Source organism: Sturnus vulgaris, chromosome 4 (genome assembly GCF_052056855.1).
Source record: "Sturnus vulgaris isolate bStuVul1 chromosome 4, bStuVul1.hap1, whole genome shotgun sequence".
Lineage (NCBI taxonomy): Eukaryota > Metazoa > Chordata > Aves > Passeriformes > Sturnidae > Sturnus > Sturnus vulgaris.
In genome coordinates, this window is record NC_142246.1 from 39276184 (window position 1) to 39290794 (window position 14611).

At 40.5% G+C, this 14611-nt stretch overlaps 1 protein-coding gene across 1 annotated transcript; it reads left to right on the plus strand.

Annotated features, from left to right (window-relative positions):
• The first annotated feature begins 1720 nt into the window (after nt 1-1720).
• On the plus strand, nt 1721-12251 carry NPY1R (neuropeptide Y receptor Y1). Its single transcript, XM_014878524.2, has 3 exons — nt 1721-2081; nt 4785-5618; nt 5739-12251. Exons 2-3 carry the CDS (start codon nt 4920-4922, stop codon nt 6192-6194), a joined length of 1155 nt encoding a protein of 384 aa, XP_014734010.1. The 5' UTR covers nt 1721-2081; nt 4785-4919; the 3' UTR covers nt 6195-12251.
• Nucleotides 12252-14611: the final 2360 nt, after the last annotated feature.

The following is a 14611-nucleotide window of genomic DNA, read 5'->3' on the forward strand; positions in this document are numbered from 1 at the left end:
ATCCTCATGACTAATGAGAAAATGGAGGAGAAAGAAGATCATATATATCTGAAAATTCAGAAATTTCTGAAAAATTGGCATTTTGTTCGGATAGTAAATGAATGGCTCTGTGGTATTATTTAAATCTAGATCTAGAATACAATGGTGAGAAACAAAGGCAAAATTCACAACTCCCTACATCCCTGTCTTCCCAGGCTCAACATCACGCTTGCCTCCCAACTGCTCTGTATTCCCACCCCTCTGAGTGGTGCAGGGGGACCGGGAATGGGAATTTTGGTCACTTCATCACCCTTCATATCTGCCACTCCTCCCTCCTCATGATGTTCCCCTGCTCCAGCATGGGTCCTTCCCATGGGTTGCAGTCCTTCAGGAACCGACTGCTCCTAAGTGGACTCCTCTCCATGGACCACAGCATGGATATCTGCTCCACCATGGTCATGCATGGGCTGCAGGGGAGCTGCTTGTGTCACCATGGGTCTCACCACAGGCAGCGGGTGGGGAATCTCTGCTCTGGCCAGCAGTGGGTCCATTTTGGAGTCATGAAATTATTTAAATTTTTTAAATAGCAGTCTTGACCATATGGGTAAGAGCATTACAGGGAAGTAGTGGGAACATCCTAGCATAACAAAAAAAAAGGCTTTTTCTCTGCCTAGCAATATATCTATTGCCCTTAAAAATATCTTTATTGGATAACTCTTTTTTTTTTTCTTCATAGTGTGGATGAATCATTCCACATCCATATGTGAGCAGTGAGAGGTCTCGGTTGTACATGTCCAAGAGTGTCACTGCTTCAGACAGAAATATTCTCTTTATGAGACCTTCAGCTTGGATCCCTACCTACTTTTGCCCTGCTCAAAGACAGACGCATGCTAATGACCCACATAGGACTGAAGCTCTTGAGAGGCATTATATACAGCCTGCACTTTCCTTCTGGCTGCTGCTCTTAAAATGTCAGCAGCACCACGGTGACTGGTTTATAGCAACCGTGCAGTGTGTCTGCAGTTTTCTTTCTTACATCGAGGACTGCATTGCAATGCAGTTGAGCCGAGCTTCTGTAAATACAGTGTAAACATCAGCCTTATTCTGGGTTCTGAAATCTTCCTGTGCGGCTCCTTCTACAAAAAATGTCACGATCATTCGCTCTGTGCAACTATTTTTTTTAATCTGTAATTAACCTGGTTTCTCAATTGAGAGTTATTCATGACACAACAGCGTTGTCATATAATAGGTGCATGCCTGAGGGTAAGAATGTAAAAGCATGCAACTCCTTACACAGGAAAATTCAATCTGGAACCTTGGACAGACTAGGGAACTACTGTTTTCCAAGAAATTACAGGAAATTATAGTTCTATTACAGTCTGCAGGTTTTGTCAAGGCATTTTCTAAGTGTTGCTTATGTTTATCTGGGTAATTTCTCACAGACTTCCCAATTTACTGTGTCTTTTATGCCTATTGAAGTAGATCAGGGCAGTGCTTTTTTTGAGTGAGACAGCAAGACGTTTCAGCAACTTGATACTTCTTATTTGTCCAGTCATAGCTATTCACGATAAATGAAGACCAGAAGCTAGCTGTACTGGTTTAAAAAGCCAAACCCAAACTTTGTTACTTGCTCCTATTGCCTAAAATCGCTTCCTCGTCCCCTTTCCAACAGTTTCTGTCTCCATCTTTAGTTTGGCCACAAGATGGCAATAACTTGCAGACAAAATGAAACAGGCAGACCGATTTGAAACTGTCTCCCTTCCTGAGCTTTTCCCTAAGCTCTGCCCCCAGCTCCCCTCTTTTGTTTCAATATTTAATTGCATTTCTTTCGGAATTACTAGGCAACCCACCCCCAGATGTGCAGTTTAAAGGTGATGTGCTTGCATTGTGATTTTCAGGAGCTACTCCGTAGAGCACCATCATGTGATACTGGGGTAAGGTGGAGTTCAGCTTTAAGTGGGGGGAGTCTCCTGCCTTCCTCACCAATCTTTAGGATCTGACTGGAGAAATATCAAAGGATCCTTCTCCTTTTCCTACTCCTTCTCCGTCCAGCTCCTGGGCCAGCCCCTGAGCAGACCAAAGACGGGCAGAGCAGTTGCAAGGTGAGTTTCCCCCACGGTTGCTTTTCCATGACTCTGGGTGGTTGTGTGCCAGTTAGGCTGGTGTTTGTTTGCTTGCTGTCTTAGGTGTAGGTGACAAAATCTAAGAGAGGGTTAGGCTCCAGGTAGAACTTCTGAGAAGCTGGGTGAACCATCACCTTGGGTTGACAGCATTATCTTCTTGTTTTGAAACAGCTGAGATAGTTTTACTGTGCATTGCCATTTGCCTCACAGCACATTATTTCACCCTTTTTGTCATTTGATGTTAAACTTTTGAACAAAATCTCTCTTGGAGAGAGGGGAGACTGTGCAATCACCCAGAGGGGTCTGCAGAGCTTTCCCCATGCCAAGCCATCACTCCGAGTGGGGAGGGATCTGCTTCCTGACTTGGGAGCAGGGGGTTTAGGAGACAAGAAAGAGTGCAGCTCTCTGGGAGCTTGAACTTCATGCCTCTCTGTTTTCTGGTCCATTTTGCAGAAGGACAGGAAAGAAGGACTCCTCGTCACTTGACAGCAGTGCTGTGTTTCTGGGCTGGTTCCTAGATATGCTCTTACACACATCAGAGAGGTTGCATCTCTGCTCTGGGAAAGATGAGGGAAGAAGGAGCAGTAGCATTTTCTGGTTTCGAGTTTGATATTTAATAAATAAGCAAGAGCAGCGCTTGGCTAAGGGAGTAGAAATAAAAAGAGCATGAAACCCTGGACATCTTATTGCTGGGGGCAGTTTGGTCCCAGCTGGTGAAATAACCTGCCCAGTTTCCTCCTTGCAGGACATGGCTCCTTGCCTGCTCTTGCCATCATTCCATCAAGTCACAGGGCTGGAGTTCCCACCTCGTGCTATACAAGTGGTGGTAGAGTTCATGATTAAATCCAGATGTTGATTTTCAGACTATGATAAAGTTACACTGTGGGAATTGAAGAGCCCTGGCTCTCCACATCAGCTACACACTTTGGGTAAAGCACCTACTTCTGTCTGTGACAGAAGTGATGCTTCAAGGGATCTTGGGGATGAAAGTTTCCTTATTAGACCCTAAAACAGATTTGGTGGACTGGGAGATCTGATAAATTTAGTTGGCAGAGGCAGAAGGTCTGAGAGATAATACCCAGGTGCATACCTAGATAGCTTGTCAGAGTAGTCAAACCTCAGACAGAGAAGCCTTTTGTCTGAAATCATTGCTGTTAACCCTCACAGTAACATGTCACTCAGAGGCAAGCTACATTGCCTGTCGCAGTTTCATGTAGCCTTGTGGTGATAAGAAAGAGCGGCAGAGGCAGCTGGGGTTAGCTCCTGACAGCAGGGAGAAGGCATGGCATTGGCATGTGAAGGCCATTGGCTGACCCTCAGGAGGAGCTGGAGCTGCAAGCCCAGCCCTCACACGCTGGCTCTGCCCTAGGGAGGAGGCAGCCCCAGCTCTGGTGCCAAGCGTGTGGCTGGTTAAAAGGGTGTCTGTCACCAGTGAGAGACAAAGACAATTCTTCTCCAGAGACTTACATGGTACAGAGATCTATATCGAGTATCATTTAAGAACAAAAGCTCACCTATTCAGGGTAACTTCTAATGAAGTAGGTTTTAGTGGGCAATGTTTTTACAGCTTTTGTGATAAATGCCATATGAAGTTGAATTTGAAACCCACTTGTGTGAATTTCAAGTGTCATTACTTTCATTACCATAACCTAAGGTTAAATGAGCAATAAATTTAGCTCATGGGAGTGGGCAGAGAGAAAGTTCCAGATTCAGCGTGGAATGCAGTGCCACAAATGACGCCCAGATTCAGTGTCACTAATGATAAGTTGAAATAAAGGTGTGTCAGGTTATCAATTAATTGTTTTTTAATTGTTTATCAATTTATTTTATTTTATTTTTAAATTTGCCTTCTGAACACATATGCTTGCATTTCAGATTTTTAAAATCTAAGGTCTTGCAAAGAGGTGGTTATTTAAGCATGCCTATTTCCCTTTCACGGCTAAAGAAATTTTCTGCGGTGCTTAAAATTTGCCGATTTTTGTCTTTTGCCCTGTAGTCTTCTTTTTTTTGCTGCACAGCCCTGCTAGTTAAGATAAAGGTGTTCAGGTTCCTGATTTACCTTTGACTCAGTGCCAGTGCCGCTGTGGGCACTTGGCGGCTCAACATCAAGTGTATGCGTTATAGGAAAAAAAAAAAGAAAAGCATCAATTGAGTCATTTTTCCACCCGTCACATTAGTCAGATGGGCTTTCCCCCCACCCCCCCATGTGATGCCTGGATGTAATTTCACTTAGAGCAGTTTGAGAAAGCAGACGTTTGCAGATTAAACTTGTGAAAAGGAGATGTAAAACATCAAGTGGAAGCAACGATGGTGGAAGGCTGAAATTGCTTCCCGGCTCGCTATTTCGCGCGACTTGTGCCAGCGGGAACGGGCCGGGCAGGGCTGGTATGCCCGTTTGCCATCCATCCATCCGTCCGTCCGTCCGTCCTGCGTCTCGGTGCTGCCTGCGGCGGAGCCCGGCGGCGGCCGAGCGGGACGGGCAGAGCGGAACCGGCAGAGTGGGACGGGCAGAGCGAGACGGGAAGAGCGGGACGGGAAGAGCGGGACGGGAAGAGCGGGACGGGCAGAGCGGGACGGGCAGAGCGGGACCGGCGGGCAGGGGTTGCTCCGCTGCCGCGGGACGCGGGGCCGGCTCCGTGCCCGGCGGTGACCGGCCCTGCTGGCTGCTGCCCTTCTCCCCAGGTGCGGCGAGGGACATGCGGCACTGAGGAGCGGGCTCGGCCCGGGCTCCCTGCGGGGCTGACGGGCGCGCTCTGAACTCGGAGCGGTCTGGATGAACGCGGCGGCGGCGAAGGTCGGCGGCGAGCTGGAAGCGACATGAATACCTCGGTTCTCACCCCACTGGGAAATATTTCCGGTCATCTGAATTTTTCGGAGATGAACTCGCAGATCTTGCAGTTTGAGGATGAAGATTGCCATGTGCCTTTGGCCATGGTCTTCACTTTGGCCTTGGCTTATGGGACTGTGATAATTCTGGGAGTCTCTGGGAATCTGGCCTTGATCGTCATTATTTTAAAACAAAAGGAGATGCGCAACGTCACCAACATCCTCATTGTCAACCTGTCGTTTTCTGATCTCCTAGTGACCATCATGTGTCTTCCCTTTACCTTTGTGTACACTTTAATGGACCACTGGATTTTTGGGGAGGCCATGTGCAAGCTGAACCCTTTTGTGCAATGTGCTTCCATCACAGTCTCCGTCTTTTCTTTAGTCCTCATTGCTATTGAGCGCCATCAGCTGATCATAAATCCCCGCGGCTGGAGGCCGAACAACAGACATGCCTACATGGGGATTGCTGCCATATGGATTTTAGCCACAGCTTCCTCTTTGCCTTTCCTGATCTACCACGTATTAACAGATGAGCCCTTCAGAAATGTAACATTTGATGAATATAAGAACAAATATGTGTGCTTGGACCTGTTCCCCTTGGACACTGCCAGGCTTTCTTATACCACAACGCTTTTGGTGATTCAGTACTTTGGACCACTTTGTTTTATATTTATTTGCTACCTGAAGGTAAGATAGAATCCTCTTGCAATATGTACTTCATTCTATCTGATGTTTGTTTATCCTTGCAAAGATGACAGTGGTAGGTTAATTTATCCCATGTGTTTCTCTTTGTTGAATTTCCTGCAGATATACATACGGTTGAAAAAAAGGAACAACATGATGGACAAGATGAGAGACAGTAAGTACAGATCCTCTGAAACCAAAAGGATCAACATCATGCTGATTTCAATAGTGGTCGCATTTGCAGTTTGCTGGCTGCCTCTCACTATCTTCAATATCGTGTTTGATTGGAATCATGAAATTCTGCCTGTTGCTACCTGCAGCCACAACCTGTTGTTCCTGATTTGCCACCTCACTGCCATGATCTCCACCTGTGTGAATCCCATCTTCTACGGGTTTCTCAATAAGAACTTCCAAAGAGACCTGCAGTTTTTTTTTCATTTTTGTCATTTCCACTCCCGTGAGGAGGATTATGAGACTATAGCCATGTCTACCATGCACACAGATGTTTCAAAAACCTCTTTAAAGCAGGCAAGCCCCATCACATTTAAAAAAATAAATAGTGATGATGAAAAAATATAAAGAAGTAATAAAAATTCTACACCAAACTGCAAGAAGTGTGATTGCAGGTGAAGTGTGTCCAAGGACAAGCACAATTGCATAACAAGTACAAAAAGGGTAATGCTTTTCTTCCTTTTCCAAGGAACTTTGATTGTTGTCGCTTTGAAATTACGTGCTGTGCATTTTTGCCCCGTTTACTGCTTTAATACAGAAGTTATATCTGAATTTTATTGTAAGATATAGTCAGACCTGCTACTACCTATGGTTTTCATCAGCTGTTTTTGTTCTGTTTTCTTTGTACAGTTCTGTGCTTCAGTACAAAGGTTTACTTACTGATTTTTTTTCAAAGAAGTAGTTTTCAGGAGTGTCCATTTAAGACCATTAGAAACAAAATGAACCACAGAGACACTGTCATTACAGAGGATATCCACCAAAGAATAAAATTAGGAAATTCTGATTTGAAGAGGACTATTTTCTTTTTAAATTACTCTTTTGATCAATGTTAGAATCCTGTAAAATCAGTATAGGTATGCAAAAAAAGAATGATGTAAAACCTGTAGAATATGTTTAAATGGGGACATATAGTTGTCTCATTCAAAGAGGCAATTTGGGCTGTAATCACTTAGTTTCAAAGACAGGATTAAGAAATTCTGTTCTCATTTACAATAATAAAGCCCTACAGTAATTCCACAGAGAACAATGGGATAACCAATGCTTCAGCACAGCAAATGAAAACATAAATGGGGCTTCAGTCCCAAATGATTACAGCTGGTTTTAATAACACAGGCTTTTTAATTTAAAAAATCCAAACCTCATTTTCATCTGGCATCACTGACAGGAGTTACTGTTACTGGGATGAAATGCATAATCTGTTCTGAGCTTGTAAATTCTGAACCATGTAAATTCTCCTTGAGACCTATGTCCAGAATCTAGAGGGAGATGGGACTGTTTGCTGTCTGGACAAGGTGCAATTCCATCCTCACAGGTGACAGAGAAATTCAAGTCTGGTATTAAAAAACTAAGATTGAGCTACCTGAGTCTTTTCATAGTAATTAGTGTTGACCTATATAAATTATGTATAGCCTCATAATACTTTATGTTCAGGTGCAATGGCATAAACCTGGATAATCTCCAAGATAAAGGATAGTTTAATGAAGACCTGCAAAATTTAAAAGAAGGATATTATATAGTTTGGGTATAATTGGTATGTTTAACTTCCAAACTCACAGTTCCCACAGTTGGTTGAAATGTGGAAACATTTGCCAAATATACGCAATAGACCTCTGTTACTGCTTAAAATATATATCCTCTAATTACACAAAATATTCATGGTTAGATCCCAGTTGAGGGAAAGCATATAACTTGACTACTGTAAATGAAATTACAACAACACCAGCCAGCTGAGGTTCTGTGTCATGCAGTGTACTTCGCTATATCATAATGTCTTTTTGAATAATCAGCTTTTTAAAATACAATATAAGACCCTACTTTCTTTCAGCAAGGTCACTTTAAATCATTCTGGCAGACATGAGGTTCTTTAAAATGGATATAAATGTAAATGCAACATAAATGGAAATCTGATGTGATATATTTCTGAGCAAAAATATCTCAGGATATGAGATGCTATGGTAAATTTAATATGTTCTAAATTTGACATAGATAAATGCCTAAGAAATTAAAATTATTTGGATTGCGAGTATTTAAAAGTGAAACACCGTGCCTTGTGCTGTCTAATAAATAGTGTAGAATATTAAAGTAGCAATGTGTTCTTGTGCATTATAATTCCATGTATTTCTCTACTGTAATATAATTTAATTTAAAAGGAGTTTTCTGTGCTTGAGAACAGAGACAGAATGTAGAAAATTAATTATAAGACAGAAGGTTCTTTCAGAGCTTTGGCCTTTTGTATTTTATGAGATTTCCTTTTTCTTTGTGCTTCTTCATGGAATGCGTTGTTAATAACTTGACAAGGGTTTCCCAAAATTATTTCTCTCTCACTTTGCAACAATTTTCATGTTTCAAAGGATGTGTATTTTCACAATGAGATACAATGTACAAAAACAGCCATGGGTTTTTTTATTAAGAATATCACTGTGGGTTTTTCCCTTACAAAAAGTCACTGTGAATTTTATGGCTTTTTTCTTTTTTTTTTTTTCCTCTTAAAAAGGCACTTTCTTTCAACGTAATGCAAAAAGAAAATTCAGTCATTTGAGAAACTTTCCAGTTAGTTTGCTGGAAATTTTTGACCAAGCTGAATTAGGTGCTTATACAGAGGAGGTGTAGAGGAACTTTAGAGGAGCCTGCTGGTGCTCAGGAACCTGAACCAGGTGTATCCTAAGATTTGGAGGTCTCCAGTGGGACAGCAATGTAATTCTTATGTCAGGATTTCTCCTGCTTGAGGTACAGTCTCAAATCACGCAGCCCATCTGACTCTGTGTCATACTGTCTCCTGAGAATGCATGTCAGGTGTTTTTTGCCCACCAGCACCTGATAAACAGGGCAAACTGTAAATGGGAGCATTCTTCCTCTTCAGCCTTGTTAAGCTCAGGCGCTGCTTTTCCTCTGCACTGCTGTTCTAGGATCAAGCTTCTTATGTCTCCTCACTCCCCTGGGGAAGAAGCCTTTCTGAGCCTCTGCTAAGGATGCAGGTTAGTGCTTTGTCACACAAATAGCACAGGGCACGCTGCCTGTAGTGGCAGTGGAAATGAACACAGTGTGAAGACTTCTGCAGGAAAATGCATTTGGAGAATTTCAGAGGCAAAAGCATGGCTCTTCTGAAGAATTTGTTATGAGGACAGAGATAAAGGTAGTCTCTCTGAGGTGCTGACCCAACACCTGCAGGGCGTAGCTCAGATCTACGGAGAGCAGTATTTTTGTCTGTGGTTTCATGACTTGACGCTGGAGTTCTCCAAAGCTTTCTCCTCCCAACAGCCAGCTACAGTACTGATCCTCTTTTTCATTTTCAGAGCTCCAGCATGGCTTCTCCTCTATATGCTAAATTTCTCTACAGGGTAAGCTGACAGGTTTCGTGTTTCACTATAATTTTTCAATCATTCTGGATTGATATTTATTTCTATGTGCTGTTTTGTCAAATGTCCCACACTTCAGCACATGTTGATTCCTGTCTCAAAAGCCTGAAGATCCCTTTTTTCTTCCAGACTTTTAGAAAAGTTTTGCTGACAGAAAAACAGAACACAGAGTGATCTATAATGTATCTTATTATTTGGGTGTCATACATTTAATGTCAAATCTCCAGCCTTAAATGACAAATATAACTATTTAATAAGCATCAGTATTTGCTTCATTTGTCAGTTATTTTAGCATCTTAAACATCACTTTGATCGACCACAAACATTTACCATTTCTGCATAATCTAAATAAACCAGCATATTTGTATATCATATTAATAAATATGTCTGTATTCCCATTTTGCTTTTTTTTTTCTTCAAAAAATGGTTGTGTCATTGTTTCTATGTACAGTAATTCACGACTTTCACATCAATATTAAAAAATAAGAATAAGAAATAATAAGAAAGGAAGTGATTAATTGACAATAGACCCTGACAAATTCTGTAGGCTAGGAGAGAACTGGAAATTTAAAAATATATATCTCTATGTATATAATCTACCGTCTTTATGACCACATAAAAAGAAAAGATTTAAACCAGGAAAAGAAATCAACATGACAGAACCCTCAAGGGACTTGAGCTGATGCTGACTGCATCTCATAACTGATGAAGGTGTGAAGGGCTAAGAGCTCATATATTCTGACTCAGTGGTCTTGCACTACAGTACCAGCTATTATTAATGGATCCTAAAGGGAAAATTTGATGCTGATTCATATTCAGACTGTAAATCAGTAAATGTTTCAATCCAGGTCTGTATATTAAATTCTCTTTTTGACCTCAGAGAAATGTTCTCAGATAAATGAAACTAAGAATTTTCTTAAAGTTAATCATTTTCCTAGGCATTCTACTGAATAAAACTACATTACTGGATGGCAGCTCACACTCTTTCCTAAAAATCAGATTTTGGATATTAGCTTTTTACAGAAATAAGTTAATGCCATATAGTTGTGTGGCTTTTTTTTTTTTTTTTTTTTTTTTTTTTTTTTGGATTCTTCTCTGGATTTTTTTCTGGGCTTCATAATGCTTCAGTTTAAAGCTCTCCTTCCTTCTTTGTATCAAAGACGTTACCAAAGCAGTGCATAGAGAATGAAGAAAATAAGCAGATTTTCTACTCTTCTTGTTTTTAAAGCATACAAAACAGTAGGAAACATGAGCTTAAATAACATCTCTGTCTGCAACAGATTAAATTCATTCAGTTGAGTGGAAAGGGGAGAGGAGTAATAATTATAATCAAATGATAAATTTTGTTTACAGTAATTTCTCACTTGAAGGATACATGCAGCTCCAAGATCTACCATGCCCTCTTCATTCTTGTGTTCTTTAATATGTGGTATCTGCTTCCCTGAGTTATTACTAATTAGCCAAGTTATTACTAAATTTGACGTGAAAGAAAATTCTTCTATAAGGGTCTTGCAGAATTTCAAATTCTTTAGTATAGCATATAAGATGAAAAAATGTGATCAGCTTTGGCTCTTACACTTTAATTAACCTGTGGTCAGAAATTACTTCTATTCAGTATTTCTGCCCATGCATAACAGTGTTAATGGTCTGATAGAAGTTGATATTTCAAATATTCAGGAGTGCATTCACAAGACTAACTCCAGCTTTCTTTCCCAGTCTCCTCTGGCAGCAAGCCAAGGGCACTCACACCTGCACTACTCTGGTGCTATGCATTACCGAAATTTCTTTCCTTCAGTTGTCTGTATAGCTGCTAAGTGGTAGGACTGCCATCTTCCAGGGCAGCACTAGGCCTGCTGACTGCTGCCTCCCTTCCTCCATCTTCATGGTGTTTCTGCTCTCACTTTGTGTTTCAACCCCTTGCTAGCTGCTTTCTGAGGAAGCTGGGGAAATTTGTACTCTGATTTTATAAAGTGCCTGAGTATATGATAAAATTCAGCTCTATTCAGGACAGTCCTTTAAATAGTTTCTTTCATTAAAATTATCTTCCATCAAGTGTCTTATAGGCAAGTTTCTCAAAATTTAGAAGTACATAATTTACAGAGCCTGTGTAGGAAATATGTCCATATACAACATCCAGCTCATTGCAGCAAAACTGACAGCACAAACTGTCTTGTGTTTTCCAAGTAGCTGAATTGATTTGGTTATTTATCATAGGTCAGGCTTAGTTGCAAGAAATTTGCCCCTGGTGAAAACAGGTTTGAAAGTGCTGTACATGAGATGTTCTGCATGATTAACTAACTTGCTACAAATTAGAAACGTTTCAGATATACAGGGAAATAGAATTTGGAAAAGAGACGAAAAGCAGAAGTTCTAGATGAAGTCTTGATGTCTTCTGTCAGACACAAAAAACTCAAAGGGAGATTCAGATATTTATTTATTTTGGGGGCCCAACAGACTGAGAGGTAAATGTTTTTTTTTAACAAAGTGGTGCCCAAAGAAGTATGTATGATAAACAGGTTCTCTGCTCCCATTTCCAGAAAAATAATATGGACCTTTATAAATTACTCTGAAAATATATTTTTTAAAACTCTTTACCGATTAATCGAAATTGCTTTTGAAACAAAGGAAATGAAATGGTTTTGGCATAATCGAAAAATAACAGCTTTTCATTGCACCCACCAACTGCACATTAGTCCATTTGCTTCTTCTTCTGCACAGCATGGAGAAGGTTTGTTTATGGCAGGAGGAGTAACCTGCTCAGCAAAGCCCTCCTTGTCTCTCTTGGCTCATATCCACACTGATACTGTGCTGCTGTTTTTCCCTTTGCAATCTTCCCCCCTGCCGCAGCCTCTCCCAAGCTGTGAAACTCTCCCGAGTTTTAATTATGCTGTTTATGCTGTTTCTTCATAAAAACTGTCTGTGAAAACATGTCCTTGAAAGCTCCTATTCAATGTGTGCTTGAACATATGAGTGAATGGCCATATAGGGCTTGTAGAAATGTGACTGGCAATGTGAAGATGTTTCAGGCAATAAAGAAGTTGAAAATGTAGCTGTTGCATGCTGTTATTCAGCCTTTTTTATTTAAAGCTGTTTTTATAATTTTAATTCATGTAATCTAAATGTCAGCTTTACTTACACATCTAGAGCAAACTTCCTCTTGGTGATCAGCCACCAGAGACATTCAGCTAGAGGAGACACTGGGTAACCCACTTTGTATCCTTACCCTTATAGCCTCTCTCTTGCCTATAAGCTTCTCATTGTTTGTACTACACTTGAGGATATATACGGAAAAGTCTTCACTTCTTTTTCTTGAAGACTAGTAAAAATTGTATAATTAAGAGATATATTAAGAGGACTGAGAGATATAATTAAGAGGACTGGATTGTCTTTTCTGATTTTTATTTCCATTATTATTATGACTGTGAAGTTTGAGGCTCTTCAATTAAGCTTTGACTTACTATCAGTTTGGGCACAGCAGTATCAGTCAGACACAGACTGACACCTAGATGTCAGTCACCATGCTGATATGCCTGTAGTTAGACAGGTGATGAGTAAAAGCCTTAAAGCCTCCCCTAAAACATTGGAGGGTTAATGAAAAGCCTCCCATTGACTTCAATGAGCTTTGGGTGAGGTACTTGCTTTAAGTGACACTAAGGTGCAATACTTGCCTGAACATCTGCATTTGTCCAAGGGACAAATTAAAAAGTCATCTTAAGCTGGTTCTTCCAGTATGGTTATCCTCTTAAGTTCTTCTATGAATTTTACTCTGATGTGTTTTCTTGACACAATTACAAGTTACATTTGTCTGCTGAGCTGCCTGACTTACTGATTTAAACCAATTTGCTTCACAGAAAATTGAAGAGGATACTAGCAATTCATCACTAGCAAAAGTGTGGGCTTATTTTTTTGGTGGTGATGATGTAGATGATGATGATGATGATTACTACTACTGCTGCTTTTTTTACTTTATAAAAAAAAAGAAAACGAAAAAAGATCACTAACAATCAGACCCCACAGGTTAGTTTACATCTGAAATTCACTTCAGACAGTAAGGAATCTCAGTCTGCAGTACAGGCTGTGCATTTACCTGGTAGAGGGTGCACCTTTAGCAGGAACATAAGAAATCATGAATAAAACCACTGCAAGCTGTGGCTTAAAAACAAGTGTCTTTAGAATTAGATAAGGGCTCATTAAAGTCAACATACAGAAACTTGAATTCAAATAGTAATGGTTTTAGTAGTGGAATTTATACATTCAGATGTACCAGTGACTTCATGAAATTATAAAGCCTGAACCTGGTGTCATTCATATTAGTCAAATGCTGCAGAAACATCTCTGATATTGTTCAGAATTTTATGGTATGGATGAGGCAGGTAAATTAAATCAATCTCTGAAGCTGTCAGATATGTTTTTTAGACTCATATATTTTATCTTGTCTAGGATTAGGATAACATAAGGAAATGAAATACCTTGGCTTTAGAATTCCTTGATATTTTTCACTCAATCCTGACAAATTTGCTGAAACTTTCTGAGAGTGAAATGGTATTGGATAAGCTGAGTACCTGTTATTTAAATAAGGTTATTCTTTTAAGTAGGACATACACATTATAGGTATATAGCATCTGAAGTCTTGAATTCTACACAGTTGATTGTAGATATATATGTTTACTATCATTCATAGAAGTATATTAAAATTCTGACTTCAAGTGAATTTTATAAATTTACATAAAACCCTTAACCTTTAGGAGTTCTTACGTTTAGAACATGTTGGTAGAATAAACAAACCAAGCAGTCCTGACTGTGGAATCTGTTTTAGCAAGAGGGTTTTGGTTTCTCTGCCCCGGGACCCTGTCTGAGGATCAGCACCTGCATGGGAGACATGGGATGTACCTCACTAGGTGAGGCAAAGCTGTATTTGCCAGCAGGACATCTGACTTCCTAAGAAGGGCTTTAAACGGGGATTGATGTTAAATTAAGACCATTGCCAGCAGCCTGTGAGGGAGTGAGGGACAGAGCTGTCTAGCAAAGGGCCTAGAATGATGTGAGTGAATGCAAATGCAAAATACAGTAAAGAGTTTAAATGACCTTAAGCATTTTCAGGAAGCAAGGAAGTGCCTACAAAACACCAATGTGGGAAAAATTCCCCAATCCTTTCTGAGAAATGACATGTCCAAATGTCTCTGAAGTCCCTGCACACAAATATGTGCAGCATGGAGAATAAATGTGAGCAAGCAGAGAAATGCATGGGATTGCAGGGCTATGGTCTTGTTGGGATCATGCCAAAGTAGTGGGATGGCTCCCATGACTGCAGTAATGCAGTGAAAGGATACAGGCCCTTTAGGAAGGACAGGATAGGAAGACAAAGAGCTGGAATTGCCCTTTAGGGCTCCCTTTTGGGAGAGAGCAGTT

What these genes read in the sequence shown, in the direction of transcription:
- NPY1R (XM_014878524.2), top strand. Translation starts at nt 4,920, where the DNA reads ATGAATACCTCGGTTCTCACCCCACTGGGAAATATTTCCGGTCATCTG. An exon ending in TATTTATTTGCTACCTGAAG is followed by an intron (nt 5,619 to 5,738) that starts GTAAGATAGAAT and finishes AATTTCCTGCAG; the next exon opens with ATATACATACGGTTGAAAAA.